The sequence below is a fragment of the Nomia melanderi genome, chromosome 14, assembly GCF_051020985.1.
Source record: "Nomia melanderi isolate GNS246 chromosome 14, iyNomMela1, whole genome shotgun sequence".
Taxonomy (NCBI): Eukaryota; Metazoa; Arthropoda; class Insecta; order Hymenoptera; family Halictidae; genus Nomia; species Nomia melanderi.
The window spans coordinates 2,754,068-2,775,272 of record NC_135012.1 but is presented as its reverse complement, the minus strand read 5'-3'; the positions used below and the strand labels follow the sequence as shown (position 1 = coordinate 2,775,272).

Below are 21,205 nucleotides of genomic sequence, written 5' to 3'. Positions count from 1 at the left end.
TTCATGGAAGCGTACTTTCCGTGTACCGGCAACTTAATTCCCTAATTCCTCGATCGGCTTTCGATCGATAAATCAACCGGTTCCACGGAACGGAGAACTGGACAATCGAGCCGGTCACGAATAAACACAACCGTAACATCGCGTTACGTCAATAATTCCCTTCCCTTCGGCCTCCGACTAAATCGACCGACGAAAAAAAAACATCGTGCAGCTCCAATTGACCCGGAACCGGACATCGGTTCAATGTGCGTCTAAACGGAGCGAGTTCTCGGCGTCTCTCGGCTCTGGGAAATCGGGAACGAGCTTCGGAGGCGAGACAAACGGATCCCTCCGTGAGGGATTAGGTTGACTGAACCCAGGCGAGTCTTCAGCGAGCGTAATATAAATTTCGACGACTGATAAAGGAAACACGGTGATGCAAATATGTACACGAAGAAGACGAAGAAGACAGGGGCGGGGAGAGGGGGGAGAAGGAGAAGCCGCGAAGAAGACCGTCACGTGTTCAGCAGAAGCAGGCCCTAGTTCGGGACGCGGCTCGTAAAGGCTTTCATAAAAGCTTTCATAAAACGTTCCACGATTCCAGCGAGCGGTGGCTGCGGCTCTCCCTCTTTCCCTTTCTCGCTCGCTCTCTTTCTCTCTCTCTCTCTCTTTCTCCCTCTTCTTCCTCTTCTTCTTCTTCTTCGTCCGTCTCACTCTTTCTCTCTCCCTTTCTCGGCGTCCTCGTGAATTCCTCGATTTTCTTCGAGTCCGACGCCGCGACGGGGGAATAATTGTTCCCCTCGCGCGGAGACATTCCACGGCGACGCGCGTTCGGTTTTATTGTCGCCGCGTTTCGAGCTGAAACGTTTAACCCCTTCGTCATGGAAAGCCGGTGTAATAGCTCCACGCGAGGCTCTAAACCCGCCTCCCGGCTATGATTTACAAGAAGGATGCCAGTTCTTCATTGATTCGCCGCGATTCTCGATGCTCCTGCTGCCACGGCGCGGCGCGACGCGATGCGGCGCGGCGCGGCTGAATGCCTGCCGCGGGAACGCACTCGCCGAACGCGATTTTAACGGAACGACGATGATTCCCCGGTTGATCGACGAGTCGATGGACGAATGGGTTCCGGGTGGTTTTTTTCTACGTTTTAGGGGACTAGGTTAACGATGGAATTTGGGATTGTTTTAGATTCTGTGGGAATGACGTGGGTTTTCTTCGATGACCTGGGGTTTCTTGAATTGTTCCTTTGAAGTTTATTGTCGGGGAATGTTCCTATTTGTAGACAAGCTTGTGATGTTTCTTTGTTTCGTTGTATATTAAAGCGTTTCATATTTTCTTTCATTGAAGAGTTCGATATCTCCTTTCGTTGGTACAATAAAATCCAACAGAGAGCAGCTGCAGCTATATCCTCGAACGCGATAAATCCGGCAGGGTTCGGGAAACACAGAAAACCGTTTAAGGAAGGATTAAGACAGTATCGGTAACGTCTGGTGGTAACTAGACGCGGCAATCAGCCGCGGTTTGGCGGCCAGATGAATTAAAAAGCCCACGCGGAACGGCGCGGGGAGGAATAATGGGCCACATGGGGCACTCCCGTGATTATTCCGGCGTCCTTTTTGTGGAACGCAGATAAGGGTTAACGTATTTCGGCCTCTCGAGGTCCCTCCTCGTTTTTCTTCTTTCACAATAAACGCAGAATTCGTTGAAGGTTATGAGAGCCGGGGATTCAACAGGTCGCCGATCCCAAAAGGTTTCCGACACCTCCTGTCATCCGGACCGGAGGCCCTTTTGTCTCCCGGGCTACGCAGAAGGAGCTCCGATTTCGATCTCGCGCAGACCTACGTCGTAGGTACTCTCTACCTACGTGCTCGAGTGGGGTACGTGCACACGTGGAGACATAAAAGCTCGTAACCAGAACAATCCGGATCCCCCACCGCTTAATACGCCCGGGCCCCAGGCCACCGAAGTCTCGAATTAAACCCGAACTGATCCGATACAGTCGTGGCGGCGAGAGAACATGGCTGAGTACGAAACACTTTGTCTCTGATATCTACTACTCGATCGTTTCCCCTGGAACGAATCGTGATTCGCTCTCCGATCGCTCGAGGAAGAACCGGGAATCAATGTTTCATTTCCGATGACTACTAATTTAATAATTGAAGGTTGAAGTTGCAGCGTCACTTCTACTGGAAAATCGTAAATTTCTGTGGTGATTTCGGGTGTCACTTTGTGATTCTTCACAATTAATACCTGGTTCATTAATTTTGTCTGCAACTATAATAAACAATAAAGGATACTATCGTTTAGTCTCTTATCATATTAACTGTCATCTGAGTAGCAAGGATCAAGGTTCTCTTCGTTTGGAATTTGAAAACTGCATTTACGAGGACAACTTATCTTATGATTCTTCAAAATTAATACCTATTGGTTCATTAATTTTATTTGCAATTATAATAAAGAGTAAAGGATACTATCAGTCAGAGTAAAGGATATTCAGTCTCTTATATTAACTGTCATCTGAATAGCAAGAATCAAGGTTCTCCTCGTTTGGAATTTTAAAAAATGCATTCAGAACGAGGACAACTTATTATCGTATGTCTTATGATTCTTCAAAATTAATACCTAGTGCTTCATTAATTTTGTCTGCGACTATAATAAAGAATAAAGGATACTATCGTTCAGTCTCTTATCATATTAACTATCATCCGAATAGCAAGGATCAACGTTCTCGTTTAGAATTTTAAAAACTTCGTCCACGAGGACAACATTATCACAATTCCTCTAGACAATAAAAGCAAAACGCAAGTCGCAGGATAATTCGATTCCAAAATCCCAAGTACAATGCGCTAGGAGTCTCAACAGGTGTCCGAGATTCTCAGCGTCGATCCTCGCGGTCGCATATCGCTTTCAAGAAGCGAACGTCCGAAGAAAAGAGTCGCGTTATCAGTTAATGAATCTACACCCCGTCGAAAAGACCGAGATGAGTCTCGAGAAGGTCTCCACAATAGAAGGGCCTCCGACGAATTTCGAAAAGAAGAAAATAAAAAATGATCCTCTCATATCCGAGTGGGAAGGAGAGCGCAAAACACCGAAACAGCGACAGAGGGAAAGAAAGGAGGATTTTTCTCCCTCCTCTTTCTTCTTCTTCTTCTTCTTGCCGCCTGCGTGCCTGCCCGCCGTCCGTCCGACTGTCCGTCTTCTCTTTTCATCCTTGCTGCCTTTTATCCGGCCAGAAATGATTAATGGGTTCACAGAGGCATCGGTGTCCTCCATAGGCTCGAACCCGCAGGCACACACGCAGCTTTTCTGCTTTCCTCCGCGCCGGATTATTCCTCGTCCTGCACCTCTCTCGCGGCCTCTGACTTGATCCGGTCGGTTCATACTCCTCCTGCTCCATCACATCCTCCGGAATTATCTTGCGATCGCGAGGTGGATCCGTGAAATGGACCGATTAAAGAGGTCTGATGGGTGGCATTGTCTTTGGCCGAGCTTCTTGCGGAGAAAGTGAATCTTCCAGATAGGATTTCTTCGAAACTTTCCATATCCCTTCGAGAGTTTCACCATGAAACGTTCGATTCGAATGGTATATGAATATTATGTACTTATTTTCTTTAAGGAATTCTGATTTAACGTTTCGTTTTTCCTATATTATTTTAGTTTCCTTTTGTTTTATTTTCCCCTAGATAGGATTTCTTCACGACTTTCCGTATCCCTTCGAGAGTTTCGCTTTAAAACGCTCGATTTGAATGGTATATGAATATTATGTACTTATTTTCTTTAATGAACTCTGATTTAACGTTTCGTTTTGTTTTATTTTCCTCGTTTCCTTCGTACTTTGATCAGAATTTCCGATAACGTTCGATTTATTATTCATTGATCTTTAATATCCTCCGTTCACCAAGGAAACCGAGGATCATGTAAATTCGCCGTCACTCCGAAAAGGCAAATTTCCATAAATCTCCTTTACCCCAGAAACCACCGATCGCCGACGATTACCTAAACGACGGTCATTTCCAGATTAACCTCGCAGCCGGGGTAATGTATTCACGAGCGGAAGGAGCCGATACACACAGTGTATCTGTCCGTCCGGCGAGCCAAGGTTCACAGAAGGCGACGGACATGTGAAGAGGCCACAAGAAGAGGCTCTCCTCCTTTTTCCATCCTGCTCCTCTCGCCGTCCACCCCCTATACCCCCCTCCCCAACGGTTCCGCGATTCATCCGTGTTTCTGTTTGCAACGCACACTCGTTCGCGGCTTTACATGATAAATTATCCGCGATTTGTTCCCTCGTATCAGTTCCGACGAGAGACAACCTTTTGTTCGAAGGATTGTTCCATATATATGTACAACAATGTCCATAGCAATTGCACCATTCGAAGCCCAGCTCACTAATCTCTCGTCGAAGCTGTCCTATATTTACGTCTACGAACCAAGTGCCCACTAAATATAATTCACCGATCCATGGTTAAAAATATCAATCTGTCTATCCTCATTCCCGCATTAACCATATGTTTCACGGAACAGAAAAACCAGAATCCTCGTTTCCATTAGAGAAAGCATAATCAAATATTTCAAAATGAAATAACAGTTTGAAATCTGTAAATAGGAACGTGCGCACGAATTCCGTTTGCGAATAGACTGCTACAATTTGGCCATTAGCGTGCGTAAGTGGCCACGGAAAAAAGAGAAAGGAAAGAAAGGAAGAAAATCTCTCTCTCTCTCTCTCTCTCTCTCTCGTGTTTCTGGCTGGACGCGCGGATTTTGTCGAAAAAGGACGAAAAGGAAGAGCGAGAGAGGAGCTCGCGTCACCGGCGCGCGTCGAGAGGAGAGGGAAGAGGTCAGTAGCTGTCCAACGGCCCGGTTCTAATGAAACCGATTCCAGGTCGCCGACATCCGCTCAATAAACACCTCCGATTCCCGGGCAACGAGTTCCACACGTGACTGATGACCACCGATGACAAGCATCGTCGCGACGTTTCTCGCTCGACGGAAATTGTTTCTTCCTTTTCTTCCCTCTCGGTTTCTCTAGGAAACCACCTCCGCCTCCTCCTCCTCCGGCCGATCCTCTAATCTTGTCGTTGACCTTTGACGATGAAATATCATGCTAATGCGTAACAGTACTTCTCGCAGGCCGTCGGAAAGTTTCAAGCGCAGAGACAACAGAGAACGTTTTATGCCCGGCCGGAATGTGTGTCAGCAGGATTCCCAATTCTTGACGAAAAGGGAGAAGGGAGAAGTGCGCGCGCGAGAGAGAGAGAGGGAAAGAGATGAAGCGAGGAAGGGACGGAGGGAGAGCGTGTTACGAGGCATGTCGCATTCAATTTCACGCGGTCCGTTTTCTGGTAATTGGCAGGATGGCGTGCGCCCGGCTCGACCCGGCTCGCCGGTGCGAGTTTAATCGAATCCGAAAGAGATTACTCTCCGGGCAGCGCGACAAAGACCGTTTGACAAAGTGTGGAGCGCGAGCGGCGGCCGCGGCCAACGCCGAAAGACTCAATCGAGTAACAATGGAGCGGTGCCGCGAAAGCCCGTTAGGGTCCTTTTACATCGACGTAAGGTTAACTTACATAATGTATGAATATTGAGCCGGAGCAGCAACGCAGCGAGGGGAGGCGCGATGAGTCACAGACAGGGAATTCTGTCGACGCGTGGTAGAATCCGGTAACCGGGCATTTTTTCTCTTTTTCTCCTTGTTCATTCGCGCGTTTTACCGGACGAATGCCCCGGGCTCGGCATTGTGCCGGTTCAAGGAGGACGCAGATCGTTGGGAAGGATGCTCCGGTGGACATTGGCGATCGGGATCGGGGGAGAAGACAGTGGGATGGTTGCTAGGTGCAAATTGTCCGGATTCTAAGGGGAGGGATCTCGTCGAGGAAGGATCTAGGTGTTGCGTTAACGGCGAATCGCGACGGTGGTTCGGCGAAGTACAAATGCGAGAGGAATTGCAAGTAATAGGTATGCGATTGTATGCAATGAGAAGTTACTTCGATTTTTCCGGCTTGCCATAACGTGGAACGAGGATATTGAAACCTGGTTGGCATTCGATTATCGCGAAGTTTGATGTCTTTGATTCTGGGAATAGAAAGCCTCCGAATGAATGATTCACTGAATTACCAGACGGCTGAAGGGAATCATTCCTGATCTCTCCTTTTTACAATTGTTCTGAAGATAACGGATATTTCTGTGAGAAACTATTCAATTCAGCAATATGCAAACTGAGTTGTAATCGAAGATTCGATAGATGCATCGTTGAAGTTGCTGTAGGGATTTCAAAAAGTCAACTGTTAAGTAGGTTTGGCGTTAGCACAAAAACTACCGAGCATTTAATACACAAATTAATAGATTAATATGCAAATCCTATAAAAATTGTAACAATAGATTATTTTCAGTTTCTTCAGACATTCATTATAGTACTCTAGTGAAACTATTTGTTTTCAAAATCATTTAGAATATTCAATGCCTCGAAGATATCAATAATGGCTAAACAAAAAAATCGAAACCAGTCATTTTGACTGGTACGGTAGTTGTAGTGTTAATGTTGAAGATCCATAGAAGAAAATTATCTACAGACCCAACTATTCCGAAATATTAAAACTCCAAAGTGAATCGTCCAGCAATCCTCCTCGATCCTTTATACCATTCAACCCAATCAAACAAGATTCCCTTGTTAACACTATTCAAACACCTCCAACTCAAACTGAATAACATTCCAAATACTCATAATTCCTGAAAATACAAGAAAATTAACCGTTTGAGGGCTGAGGGGCGCTATAGCGCTCTTGTGTCGTTCCAAAATTGCGGAGGCGCTTCTGTTTATCAGTATCAATTATAATTTTCTTACTATATTCTTCAAGAACTAAATCAAAGTAAATTTATTTGAATAAATGTTATTTCTTGATATTTTTTTGTAACAACACAATATTTCTGATCTCATTAGATAAGTACTTTTATTAACCCTTTGCACTCGAGAGGTGACTCTCAGTCTCCATTTGATTTGCTACAGCAAAACTATGAAGTTAAATATTTAGTACTTTAAATTAAACTTTGTACTGTTACGTGAAATATTTAAGTAAAATATCTTTGCTTAATTTATCTGTGAACTATCGTTAGATTAGATTCAAACAACGTCGTCTGTATCTCGTCGGAAAATCTCGAATATTTCCATTAAAAAAACTTTCGAGTGCAAAGGGTTAATTTTTTTGTATACACACCCACTTCCGTAGTTTTCGTAAATATCCACAAAAGTTGTTCAGCATCCGAATGGTTAAAACGAAAAGGTAACAGAATCTAGAATTGTTCTCCGAAGACCGAAGAAAAAAATGGTTTAATCGCGTGCCATCCCGAATGGTAAACCCAATTCGCGGCGAGTACGTTGATCCAGCGAGCAGCTTCGGCTATGAATCAATCAGCGCTGGCAGAAGGCAATTCAAAAACCCGACGGCGAGTATCTTCGAGGCAAAGGAGAACGAAGAATAGTGAAATTGACTCGTTAGTCGCGAGAGCATGCACGCGCGCACCGTCCGTCCGTCCGTCCGTCCGTCGCCGGTGCGTCGAGGTGAGGCCTGGGTATACAATACAACAACGGTCGTCGCGTGTATGCAGCCGGCCGAGGAATTCGTGAGAGTGTCAACCCACGCGAGACGCTCGACAACGGGAAACGATGACGCTGGCTGATCTCAAAGGCATCCATCGATCGCGAGGCAGTCAACGGTTCGCGCAGTCCCGACCGACTTTATGAGTTATAAGTCGGCCATCTTGCGAGAGCCATCACATATTCACGTGCGCGCATATGCGATGCACTGGCAATATGTAAGTGCCACATTCTGCTCTGGTGCACGCGTACAGTCTAATCTAAAAATTACGGCTCTCGTGCGTTCTTCTTTCGCGAACGTTTCCGCGGCGATCCACGGGCAATATCGATCGAAATATTTCCATCGGGATATTCAGCTTGTTACATAATTGAACCTGCGACGGTCTCCTCTCCGATTGAAGCTAGAACGATAATTCATTCCGGAGATTGCTCGTCGCTTCGAAGCGGACGTTAAAACAGCGAAATTTCAATGACAAATTTCCAACGATCGTAATTCCCCATTGACTATGACGATCGCTCGATGTACCGATCCGAACGGGACAGGATAAATATAAATAGATCGCGCGTTCTACTTTCTACGAGTGGCAGCTCCAAATTTTTACGATCGACATTTCAATTCGAGGATTACCCGGTTCGAGCCGAACACCGTGAGCTGATCAAGGCTACGACGATAGCTGACAAAAAGAAAGTGTCTACGATAGACACGCGTGATAAGAGGAGCGACTCCTTTATTCGACGGGACGATCGATCGTCTATTAACTTTCTATATTTCTCGTGGTCCAAGACCCTTCGAAACAGTTGGCCGATCGTTCTGATAAGAGGCGTTCCTCTTTTTCCACGCGATTCGGCTCTCATTAGCCTCCACCAATCTAGCGAGCTCAAGATCTACGATCTTCTTCTTCTCTCACCCCCCGAAGCCTATCAATATTAAGCAAGAAACCACGGGATCCGATGGAATTATTGATGAGAGGAGGATGAACCCGTGACAGGCGTCTCATTAACGCAGATCTGGATCGTTCGGTCCAGCCAATGAACGCCAGCCTGCCTCCTAAGCTGGCGAACTATTAATTCCTATTACTAATTCCACTTTCACGGTACGTTTGACACCGAGCTCTCCAAGAATTTATCAACGCTCGTTTTCAATAACCATCAAAACCGCTCGGAGCCAATCGCACCGATAACGGGGCGCGAATGGAACTCAGCAGGGATTAATTTTTTTCCATTCGTTTTCCGATTGTTCCCGGTTTATCGATAACGCTCCGCTGAAACCTGAGGTCGTCGGTGCGAAATTGATTTCCCGCCAACGAACGATCAGGAATGCCAGCCAGTTATAGTTGTCAATTGCCGCTAGCCCAGCCCCGAATTCAATGCCAACCAATCGCACCGAGTCCCATTGTTGGCTCGGCTAACCATTTCGTCGAATACCGAGCGACTCTAATTTCTCTTCAGCGAACAGCCGCGTGTCCTGCCACGAATAATAACGATTCGAGGAATAATAATGTCACGATCGACGCCGCTTCTACCGAGGATTCGCTGGATCTTCGAAAATGAGGGATCGTTTTTTTATACCGATTCCCGTAACGAGCGCCGTCGCCCACCTGTTATCGTTTCACGATTCAAGAATGGAAAACGAGAGGCGCTGGGCACTAGAAACACAGGCCATGGATGGCTATTAACGATTGTTAGCCAAGATGGGTCTAATTAGCCTATGTAGATCTCGGTTGGCGAGGTGAGCTCTGTACGTGGACCCGAGTTCAGAGACGTATTTGGCTCTAGAGGATTGATTGCAGCTACAGATTCTAATTATCGGTTTTATAGAATACAAAGAACGTTCCATAATTCTAACTGGACATTTTTTCTATAAAAACTCACATTAAAAACTACAATCGTGATTTGAAAGTAATTCCGGGTGAGATGTTCAATATCGAATCTTCTATAGGCCTATTTATCTATTCTACATATATCTACTTTCATAAATATATTTCTTTTCGTCGAGTATCAATGATTTTCACGATATAATAGTTCCGTTAACACTAGGTTTACGGAATCATTAGATTTTAGAAATATTATTTTGTAAATGTTCACGCCGATTTTGATTGATGCGATCACACTGACATGTACCTCAATTACCTACTACCAAATCTCCAGTTTCCACAATCTAAATAAACGAGCATCAATTCTTTTAGGAATGGTAGAATGAAGTGTACAATAAATGTCCGTAAACCTAGTGTTAAAAAAGAAAGCCATCTCTCCCTGATTTACCCTGTCGAAATTTTCTCAGCAGCGACCGTCAACGTGGATATCAACTCTTTCGGAGCTGCATTGCAGAAGTCTGAAAGTGTTCTAATGGAATTTCCAGCGCGCCCTCGAGCAACCTTTAAACGAAGCAACGATTCCAAGTACCGGCGAGAGAGCAATACGAGCAAAGGACTCACCGTGTGGCTGTTGGCCAGTCGCAGGGTTCAGGAAGGTCGGCGGTAGCTGTCTGCTGACTGACTTGGCCAACTCTCCACCCGCCAGTCCGTAGATCGCCAGCAGCTCTTGCATAGTCGACTCCGCGTACTCCCTCATGCCCTCGAAGGGCTTCCTCTCCTCGCAGTCGGCCTCGCCGTCCGCGTCCTGTCCCCGATCATCCTCGAACGGCGTGTCATCTAATCGGGCTGACTCGGTATCCAGTACACCGCTGTCGCTCTTTTCCGACGAGTCCGAGTTTGGACTCCTCGCCTGGACCACCGAAGCAAACTCATTTTCACAAATTATACCTGGTTCATGAAATTTCAATAAACTACTTTCGTTGAGTCTACGTTCTATCATGTTTGTTTCTTACGATCATTGCCAGTTTCACGGTGCAACTTATGTATTTAGATAGCAAGAGTTCAAAGTATTCTAAGAATCCTATTACTATAACTCATTTAGCAACCAAAGAATTATCTCTGCTAGATTGATAGGATTGATCGTGAATGATTTCTAGTTTCGAATGTTTTCTTTCTAAATTTCATCGTCTAAGCTTGAAGATTCTAAATCAATCCGATTTTGACAGACGTCATACCTCAGTGCCAGGTGAGTAGAGCTTCTGCGACCTCAGCTGCTCCAGGATGAACTTATGCCTAAGCGAGTCGCCGCTGTCATCGTCAGCCTCCGACGAAGGTGGCCTGGTCGCGACGGACAGGTCCATCGGGCTGACCTCGTTGTTGTTCAGCCTCTGCTTGGACCTGTCCTCGGCCGGCAACAGCATCGTCTTTCTCTCGTACTCGAGGATCTCGCTGGAGCTCTCCTCCATCGTTTCCAGCTCCTCGTCCTCCTTCTCCGAGTCATCGGACACCTCTACCATACGACTGCTTATCGGTTTGAAGTTCTTCCGCTTGTTCCGCGGTTTCTGGATACTGGTGATCTGCAGCTGGGCCTGCGCCTCGTACTGGGAGTCGCTGTCCTGGTCGGCGGTCCCCCGCCGGGTCGTCGCGTAGTTGTACACCGAGTCGGAAAGCATCTCCGCTGATGGAAAGGGATCGGTGTCAGAGTGATCTACAGGATCGGTTTGCGGCTGGTAATTAACCCTTTATAGATCACCGATGCGAACGGTACATCGAGTTACCAGACACGTCGCTGAATAACTTGTTCAAGAGATTTCGCATTGATTTCTGTTAACTATCCAGCGAATCGCATTCAATTGATTTACAGTAAGCGTCTACGTTTAATAACAGCAAATTTTGTATTGTGTTTTTTGGAAATCGTGTTCTATAAAGGGTTGAAAGCTTTTTATCGCCGAAGCTGTCATGTCTATCAGAGCTCAATGCTTAGGGTATGCAGAGTTCTTGCTTCTTTTTCGTAGAATTTTGTAATAACAGGAGACAGCGTGGTGTTCGAGTATTTCGTTTCTAAGGTGAGTTGTTCTAGGTGGAACCTAGATGTTAGTGGAGCTAACAGAGCGAGCTAAGTTGTTTTATCATCATAAATGACCGTCGGTGACTAGAATTGATGGATTCCAGCCCGGGAGTTGCGCAACGCGAAGGCCGCTCGCTTCCCGCAAATCAAATTTTAACGTTAATTAGAATTCAGCCGGGGCACTCGTTAATTGAACGTTCTCGGAATCGTTAGAGTACTCGCGCGGCTATTAAGATTCGGTAAAACGGAGGGATACGTGATTGAAAGCAGTTGGCTCGGCTCGCTTGAGTAATGGCGGTGGGTTGTTTGGGAGCGATGTTAAAGGAAGTGTCTTACTAGGGCCATACGGGCTGGTTACGGCGGACATCTCGATACTCCTGGACCGGCCGACTCCTCAATGCATTCTGCAACAGAATTGTACCGAAATCGTTAGAGCATTGTCCAAACAGAAGACTCATTTTAACATCATTCATTCTAAAAACACTACTTCATCCTCGATCCATATCTTCAGAGTATCCAATCTTAATCTTACAAACGATCACAAATCATCCAAAAACCTAGCAACCTATTCCTTCAGAAATTTAGACCAGTCTTCAATCTTTCTAATGAAACCACGGAAGAATCCCAGGAGATTCATCGGCAAAGAGATTCAGACTTCCTGGGCCTGGACTTAGGCTACTCGAGACTTTTTTCTCCACCTCCGAGTAACGTGATGTTAACCGAAGTCCAATCGATCGACAGCATAAGAATCAACGGCGTGATCGAGCAAGAAAACCCTCGATTCCCTGAAGATCTGACGCGAGCACCGGAACGGGGAAAGAAATCCTCCCGGGTTATCTATTTCTGTGTCAGTGCAAAAGTGGGTTGCGGCAAGTTCAGCGAAACCCCCGGACAGGCCCGTCACGCTGCCGAACGAACGGGCCGTCCACGTTTGCGCCACTGGAACGAGACGCGAGAACAAGGCGAAAACAAAGGCACGTCGTCGTAACAAAAGCTAGGCTGATATACGAGCGCTGCTCGGTCAGCCGAGCAGACGGGCCCGCGATAACGCGAAACGAGGGACAATTCGTTTCTCGGTTCCGCGGGACGACTCGTTCTTGGGGACCCACGAGAGAGTCAACCGCTGGCAACCTGGACGAAACACTCTGGAAACGATCGGTTCGAGTCTTCCGTCATAATTCGATGAACCGAACTATTTGTAGTTGAAATGAAGCAATCAATCGCGCGTTTGAAATATTGAAGTTTTTACCGTTTGATCGTTAGATTACGGAATTTGTTGAATTTATGGTTGTTAAAGAGTGGTCGGATTCTAAAAAGCATCGATGAAAATTTAGGTCGAAGTTAGCGGAACATATAACGGAGTTAGCAGAGGTTGACGATTGTAGCAAACTGTTCATTAGTCGAAGTTTAACGATGAAACGTTTTTCCTACGGGAGCTGGCAATCTGTCATTAATGGGACTGTCTCGACGAGGTTCGAGGAAACTGTCGTTTCACGGTCCCGAAACGGAAGTGATTCCTGGCGAGGGCAGCGGAGGAATTCCAAAGGGACAACGGAGGAAAATGATTTCTTGCCGCGAGTGAACCGGTGCGACGCCATATTCGTCGGGTGGCCTTAATGGGCCAGTTTTAGTGCGGAAATAAATAACCGATAATGAACCGGGCAAAAACGGAACTAACGATTTTGAGGCCGAATTAGGCGGCGTGTTTCGGATGCCTCGGTCCAAGTTATCCAAATCGATTCGGGGGGAGTGCTGACTGGTCGGCGCGATGATTCGAGCAATCAGCAGCCCGAAATAAATGACTGCTGATGAGCGTTGGGCAAGGAAAGAAACTTACCGAGCGGATTCCTCTCTGTTGTTCGACACCGTTCACGTGTTTACCGCTCCCCTTTTCAACAAATCTCGAATCATTCGTGAAATAAATGAGCGCCGAGTCATGCGGTCGTTATAAACCGCTTTGCGTTCTATTCGTTTCAGCTAGGCAACGGTCGTCCAATGTTTTTTTCAACTTTATAGTCCGCGTCGTGAATTATTTATTCGGTAAACTTCATTGATAGTGATATATAGTTATGAATTTACCATGAACTTGTTTAATTAGGAATTTATCTATGTGTAACTGGTTCAGTATACAGCCGCGACGTTAATAGATGATTTTTAATACGCCCAATGATATTCTCAACGCGACGTAACCCGAAACGGAACTCCCCAAAATGCGCGCAATTAAACCTACATTCTGATGTCATTAAAGGAGAATGAAGGACAGCTATAATTACCGTCATAAATGCAGCTAATAATCATTATTTCAATCATAACTACCTCGCCCAGCCATCCGAGACTTCGCATTCCCCGCCCCGAACAAAAACCACCCAATTGACTCTGATCTATAGTGCGCGGATTTTTATGCAAAATAAAATGTTCACCGGGCAATTTACAAAGAGCGCAGTTGCACACAAATTTATTTCTCTCCGTCGATCATTTCAATATATCATCCCCTCTGGAAAAAACAAATTATACACGATCGTGAAGCTCGTATTCATCTTTAACACGGCGGACAAAAAGGAGTCGAAAGTGGCCAGCATATTCATTCAACTCCTAAAAAAACGTCTACCAACTAACAAACCCTGTGAAACTCTGCAACCATATTCCCCGAAGGACTTTCTATCTTAAACCAGACAGTCGACGAAACGGATCAACCAGACAACGAAACCAATACTAGAACCTCTAAGATTCGATACCCATTATCCATCAAATATTCTTCTATTATTTACAATACATCCATCCACGGTATAAATCCCAATTTAACCCTTTGCACTCGGAAGTTTTTCACTAGAAACATTTTAACAATTTCTGATGATATAAAGACGATATTTTGCGAAACTAACTCGAAGAGAAATCATACATACATTAAGGAACAAAGCCATTTTATTTCTATATTTTATTTCTCGATTTGGTACAGCAAAATTGTGAAGTATAATATGTAATGTCAAGTTTCGTAAGATACATTAATATGTGAAATATTAAAATGAAACAGCCTCTTTCTTTAATTTTTGTACGATTTCTCGTTAAATTAGTCTCATGAAATGTTGACTATTTCATCGGAAGGTGTATTGGGTATTTTTGGTAGAAATCTCTTGGAGGGCAAAGGGTTAAATATCAAATTTCATAGTTTTACTGTATGAAATCAGGTGGTGAGGGTCACCTCTCGAGTGCAAAGGGTTAATATAACTCTATCTCTCTTCATCGAAAACAACAGCGTGCATCTATCCCAAAAATCCATTGACACCGTCAAGGAAAGAGTTACCAAAGCCGTCAAAGTCACCGAGTTAGTGGCATCGATTAGGAGGGAAGGCTATGGGGTAGCTGCAACGTGGAGAGGGTAAGAAGGGGGGAGACTAGGGGGCGGTTTCATCGAGTTGACAAGTCGACAGGACTCGAACCGAGCCGAGCGGAGGTCCCAGGCCGAGAAATTTCCCTAGCGGTTTCGCCGGAAGTGGAACGCGATTGGAGGACACGTCGGGTACTAGGCGGGCCACGTGACCCGCGCCACTCGCAGCCGAGGACACACAGGAGACCTCTCCTCGACGGGGATGCACACCGCGAGTGGACGATATGTCCGAGCGGGACCGGGGCATTCTTTTTTTGCCGGCTGTACACAGAAGGGATAATTAACATCTGTTACAGTACGCGGGCCGGAGCGGGCCGCCCCGTTTCACCCCCACCACCGGCCACGGGGCGGACCTTGAATACATTATCACCCTGTTTGCACATGAACGTACGTACACCAGGCCGTCGAATCGGAGTGCAGCGCGATCGACCCTGAACAATGGGACTGGGAGCCTCTTTGTTGCTCCGTTCGCGGTGCTTTCTTCTTTTGGGCATTGCCCCGTGTTCCCTTTTTTGTCTCTGTTCACCTTCTCTCTTCTCGCCGGCTTTTCTTCGGGGACTTATTCTCGTTTCCCGCAACTTTGTTGCGCGAGCTTGTCTATTTAAATCGCGACTCGCGCGCGGAGAATGTTTTCCTTCGTGGCCGGGTTTAATATGCGCTGACCGTATGAATCCTTCGCGGCGGGACGACTGGCGTGTTATTGTCGTATTTATATATAGTTCAGTTCCTTTTGTTGGTACGGGGTACTCGTAGTTCGACCGTGTCGTGTTATTGTTGCTCCTTCTATCGGATAGGAACATCCTTTAGATGGAAGGTGGCGATTGTGCGATTTCTTCGGTTCTGAAGGTAACGAAGAAGAATGCAGTTTCATTCACGCAGTTTTATTTCGAGAGAAATACTCCGTTGCAGAGATTTCTTGAACATTCTTACAGGTGGAGGGAATTATGTAATTTCGTCTTAGTCTGATTCTTCGGAGCAGACAATAACATCGACGCGAACCAAGGAGACAGTTCCAAGTGACCCAACCTGCGTATTTCTCGAGTGCACTCGAAAGAAGCGTCTAATGGCAGGAAATTCGTTCTTCAGCGTGCCGTTCGAGGTCCGAGAGCGTGGAAAAGACGCGCAAGAGTTGTGCCGCGAGGAATGCCCGGTCGGCACCGGGTTTCCCGATCTATCCTAGTCCCTGGCTCTGTTCCCTCGGCGAAGGGGTTACTTCTTTCCGCGCGCGGATTCGAGAAAAAGAGAGATTCCCGGGCCGGCTGGCCTAGATTCTTGGGGCGCCGGTCTCGAACTTACCGAGAATAAAGTGGAAACTGGCCGGAGGGACGCGGAAACCTTGGGATTCTTCGGGCTATTATTCGAAACCCGTAAAAAGCGCGGCCCCTAATGATTCAATTCGAGCGGGAGGAAGCTGGACGATTAGAAAAACGGCCGCGGCTGCTCCCTTGTCACGACTCGGCGATGATGAATTCAACGCGGTCGCCGGAAAAGGAACGGCCGAGCCGCGCCGCGATGGAAATTGAGACATTTTCCTCGACGGCCGGCTCTTTTCTTGGCAAAAGTGGAACTGGACTTGCCCGGGACTGGTGGCAGCATTAGGAAGTCGCCGGGAATTTATGCGTCTCGGGATAGCAGTCCGCAGACTTTCATTTTACTGAGAGGGGATACTTGATTGCGATGCTAAACGTTGAATAATTATGTAAAGTCTAAATGGATACAATTTGTAATTCGCTTGTAGCGAATGTAATTATCTTCTTAACGAAGCGTTTCGAAATATAATGAAATGATGCTGATTTCGTGTATTTTCAGGTTTACGTTAGGACATTGACTAATTCTGTAAACAACACGTTTGACACGTTAGAAAATACAAAGAAATGATATTGATCTCTTATGATTTAAGGTTTGTATTCGGACATCGAATAGTAAATAACACGTTCGACGCGTTAAAAGATTGTTCAAACATTATTTAAAGAAGCTTATCGTTGACGAGACCAATATTGGGATCTTGTTTTCGAAAACAGGTAACGGGTAACACGAAAGGAGGATCGTTGAAAGTGGAACGGGCGAATAATCAACACCTCAGGGAGCCGACAGAAGTGCCAGTGATCCAGTTTCCAGGATTAGATCTTGGATTTCGGGGATAAGGAACAGATGCCGGATCGGTGGAAAAAGCGAGTAAAAATCGAATGAAAGATCGAGCGGGGGGCAGCGGGGAGGGCGGAAAGGTCAACGTTCCGGGACAAAAGGATCATTAAGAGACGAGGAACGATCGGGCCACGGATTCTGGCAACGCGCGCCGAACCCAGAAGAGACAGCAGTTGGTCCGTGAGAGGCAGCGCCGGCCTGCCACTCGACATAGCTCGACGCTGATGCCGATACCAGAAGCGGGAAAACAAAAAAGGCAGGCGACGTAACGCGTTCGTTCGTCCGTTCGTTCGTTCGTCCGTTCGTCAAACACTTGAATGTAATGTTGCCAGGCCTGGGGGCTGCTTCGGGCCTCGTGTGGCTTTTCAAGTGTCCGCTGGAATACCGGTGGATTATTCAAATTCGCCCGGGCTTCCGATCTATGTATACATTTCTCGAGATATCCGACGTTTCTTTCCCTCCGAGCAACTTCTTTCCTGTTCTCTTTTGGACCTGGCGAGATCGATTATCGAAGATTCGTACACAGAACTCCGATGTCTCGAGTTTCGAGGTAAAATATAAGTTCTTCCGTCTGAAGTCGTAAATGGAGTTTTGAATGATAAATGAAGTGTTCAAACGGAATAACAAATGAAGATCGAATCTCTGATTCCATGAAGTTGAAATTAAGGATGATAAGAGTGTCATGGACAACAATCTCTAGAAAAGACCTCGTCAGAGGACTCTTTTAACGGTAGACCGTCGAAAGACAGTAGTCACTATCCAAACACTCGTCAATCTCAGAAACCTGGAATTTCCTAGACCTAGAGGTTCCTCGAGGATCCGAATTACTGTTTGCTCTAGCTACCTAGAAGAAATCTCGTACATTCCGGCGGTGTTAAAGAATGTTAGGAGCAAGAAGAACCGAAGGTCCCACGAATCGAGTACCGGTGGTTCCTCCAGCCGGGCTGGCACGATCAAAGCAGCTCTGAAAGTGCACGGTTATCTCGCCGTTTCTGAAGTCACTGTACCGGCGCGTCGCGGTTCAAAGCTACCATATCGCTAAACTGCTGACATCAATCATCTCTCCATTACCGGGCCGCGTTCAAACGGTATTCAAAGCTGTCTGAACACCGTCAGCCGCTGTCTCTTTACGGTGGACAGGCTCGAGGCAAGTGCAACACTCTCCCCCGCGAAAATCTTCGGCCTGGGGACGCGGCGAGAGGAGAATCGCGCGGGGATTCGTCTCCGATCCGTCTAAGAACCACTGCTTGACCGTCGCGACAACAATCTCTCGTGAATCTATCAGCATTTCAAATGCAATCGATTTCTGACACGAGTATAACGATCCATCCCTTATCTAAAAAATTCATCAAAACAAACGTCTATTGAATATGAATACAAAAGATTTATTTTTTCCGATTCGAAATAAAGTATTCTTTGCAGTGACCCGTAACTTCTGATTTAAGATTCCCAGATTCCCCGACAAATTGTCGACGACGAAGTAGATCTAATCAAGGCAACCCTCCAAGGAAACTGCGTTGAAGGTGCCAACGATGAAGCATTAACCGCGAATTAATCGATTCACCAGGGAACGTTTAAACACCGCGAGGGAACCGGTGCATTCCGCGCGCGGTTCGAGAGCACACGGGCAGCGCGCGCGCGGATAGAAGCGTGAGCCCAGAACGGCTAGAAAGAGGGAGCCCAGTGTGTTCATAAGATATGGTGTGAAACACGAGAGGGGCCGAGATTAAAGAATGAAAAACATAGATTTCTGAGAACTGGTTGAAGTCATAATATTCGTAATTTCAAGCTGCGCCTTGTGGCGACCGTCTTCTGCGCCGTTGAAATTAATGTGAGCGGAAATAAAATTCCCTGTTCCCCCCGCTACGTTCGCCGCTCTCGGGTGTTCACGTTCTCCTCCTCCTCCGCCTCCACCGCCGCCGCCACCTCCTCCGCCTCCCTCTCGCTCGCCCGGCCGCCCATCTACTCGGCCGACACCGCCGTTCCTCTTGTTCCATCGGTTTCCTCCCGGCGCGTAGTCCCGGCGCACGACAAGTGGAGAACGTTTAACGGTCGAGCGGCGTGCAAATAAATTCCGCGGCCCGGAGGAACGATGTTTGCCGACAATATTTGGCTTTCGGGGATGTCAGAAAAATTTGTTGGACACGCGACGGGGGTGGAGAGCGGCGCGGCGCTTTCTGCGCGCAGGGACCGTCAACCGCGAGGAACCGCGTGGAATGAAGCGGAAAGGGAGAGGGCCGAGAAATTTGGATTTCGGAGGCGAGGAGGTAAAAAAAGCGGGGACTAATATACCGTCGATGCGGCTGAGAATGTAGATTCTTGTTGGAATGATTACGCGTGCAATCGAGGGGTGAGTGCCTTCGAGGATCGCGGGCTTAATATAGAAGAGAACGGTGGAACTAGTATTCAATAATATAAATATCAATTGTTTTAAGATCGAAATCGATAGAAGTCCATAGAAACGTAGAATTACTTAGAAGTAACCGAAGGTAACCAAAAGAGGGGATTAATCCTTAGCACTCCACATAGTTTTGTGATATGTCAGCAACTCCTACCAATTTTGATAGTAGTCCTACTGAGAATTAACAATGATATAACATTTCTAGACCTGTAATTCCCTTCTCAGTACAAACTTTCTATATTTGGAAGATCTAATAATCTTAAGGTAGTTTTCTTAAAATTCATTAAAATATTTAATATTAGAACTGCTGCAATATTGGAGCCTACAGAGTGCAAAGGGTTAACACTAGATTTACGGAACCCGTCAATTTGACGGACACTGAACATTCTTTGAACATTTCGTAATAAATTCGACTTCGGTGCAATTATACGAACACACATAATTCTCTGCTCTTGAAACTCCAATTCCCGCAACCTATATAAACAAACGTAGCGTTCTAGTAGTGACAGAATAAAGTATAGAATAAATGTCGGTAAATCTAGCGTTAAGAAACGAAGAGGAGATACGAAAGTTCAAGAGCCGAAGGTTCAACAAACCGAATTCCGAGAACCAGCGAGAAAGAGAGCGTGAAAGAGAAATTTCGAGGGCGATAATAAAGTGCGCGCAAAGGAAACTAGCTTCTCCGGGCGAAGTGCAACGCAATCGACCAAGTTTTCGCCGGCCCCCGCGAGTAATCTCTATGCAAATGGCCGTCTTCGATCAAAACCCGTCAGAGGATAGCGAAACACAGTCGCTGGCTGAGTAGGGGCGCCGTGAGCGGGTGGGTTGGAGGGCGACGGGGGTTCGGGAAAGAAGGGCAACGTTTCGAGAAGGACGTGTCTCGTTTACGGGGATTAGGATAAAGCTTCTCCTGGTAGACTGTCTCCCCTGTCCACCCCCCTTCCCCTCCCTCTCCGCCCTGCCTCCGATCCTCCGGCACCCTCGGCTGCCCTCCTTTTCTCTCTTCGGGCCGCTTTTTATCTGGCTAACCTCTTTCCCTCTGTTTCGCCAGGCATCCTGGGTTGCAGCGGTGTGTTCCACGTAAAACGCCTCGAATGCCGGCGGCGCGCCGTTAAAAATAGAGCACGCAACGACTTACTAATCTGGTTAGGGCTACTTAGCGTAACTCCAACTATTTAGACCTGGATACGGTTACGGTAGTTAGGCCGCCTCTATCGGCTCTAAGTAGACCCACTGGGTCCCAGCATCTCTCGTTCTCTTCCTCCTTTTCTTCTTGTTCCTCCTCTACCGGTGTGCGCCGGCGATGGTGTTGGTGTGTGCTGTTGCTGCTCTCCGATTCCTCTTCGTCTTCTTAGTTTCACGAAACCCGCTAAAACGTCTTAATGGGCCCCCGGCTACTGGCGCGGAAAAACGGACCCTTTCTTCTTATGAGTTTGTTTTTCGGATCACGATTCCCTGCCGGCTTGTAACCAGCTGATGAATATTTTTCTGCTCGTCGATTTTTCATAACGCTACGACGAAATACTCGATTTGTGCCGCGTGAATTGTTTCTCTTTGGTTTCTCTGCTCGTACTTTTATCGGCCGATTTGCGACTAACCCGCGCGATCGCGGAGCTAATGAGGGATTCCGGGGATCGTGGCATCCTTCGGTTGAATATTCGTGACGAGTGCCTACGGATTTATCTGCACGATCGGTTTTTTCAAATATTTTTTAACGCGACAGTTGATTGGAGCATTCGAGCGCGAGGAATGGTTATTTCAAAGTGAGATATAGCGGTAATTAAGATTTCTTTTATAGATACTCGATGCTCCGGATTTA

General features: G+C 46.6%; 1 protein-coding gene across 2 annotated transcripts in view; it reads right to left on the bottom strand.

Moving 5' to 3' along the window:
* Positions 1-21,205, bottom strand: part of LOC116426986 (zinc finger protein castor homolog 1) — a 120,438-nt gene that overhangs the window by 61,434 nt on the left and 37,799 nt on the right. For both annotated transcript variants that reach the window (XM_076373664.1, XM_076373665.1), the window contains exons 2-4: positions 11,792-11,859; positions 10,623-11,065; positions 10,009-10,297 (exon numbers count right to left, since the gene is read on the bottom strand). In XM_076373664.1, coding sequence (XP_076229779.1) covers positions 10,009-10,297; positions 10,623-11,065; positions 11,792-11,822 — 763 coding nt within the window. In that variant the 5' untranslated portion in view covers positions 11,823-11,859. The remainder of the gene's footprint in view (positions 1-10,008; positions 10,298-10,622; positions 11,066-11,791; positions 11,860-21,205) is intronic.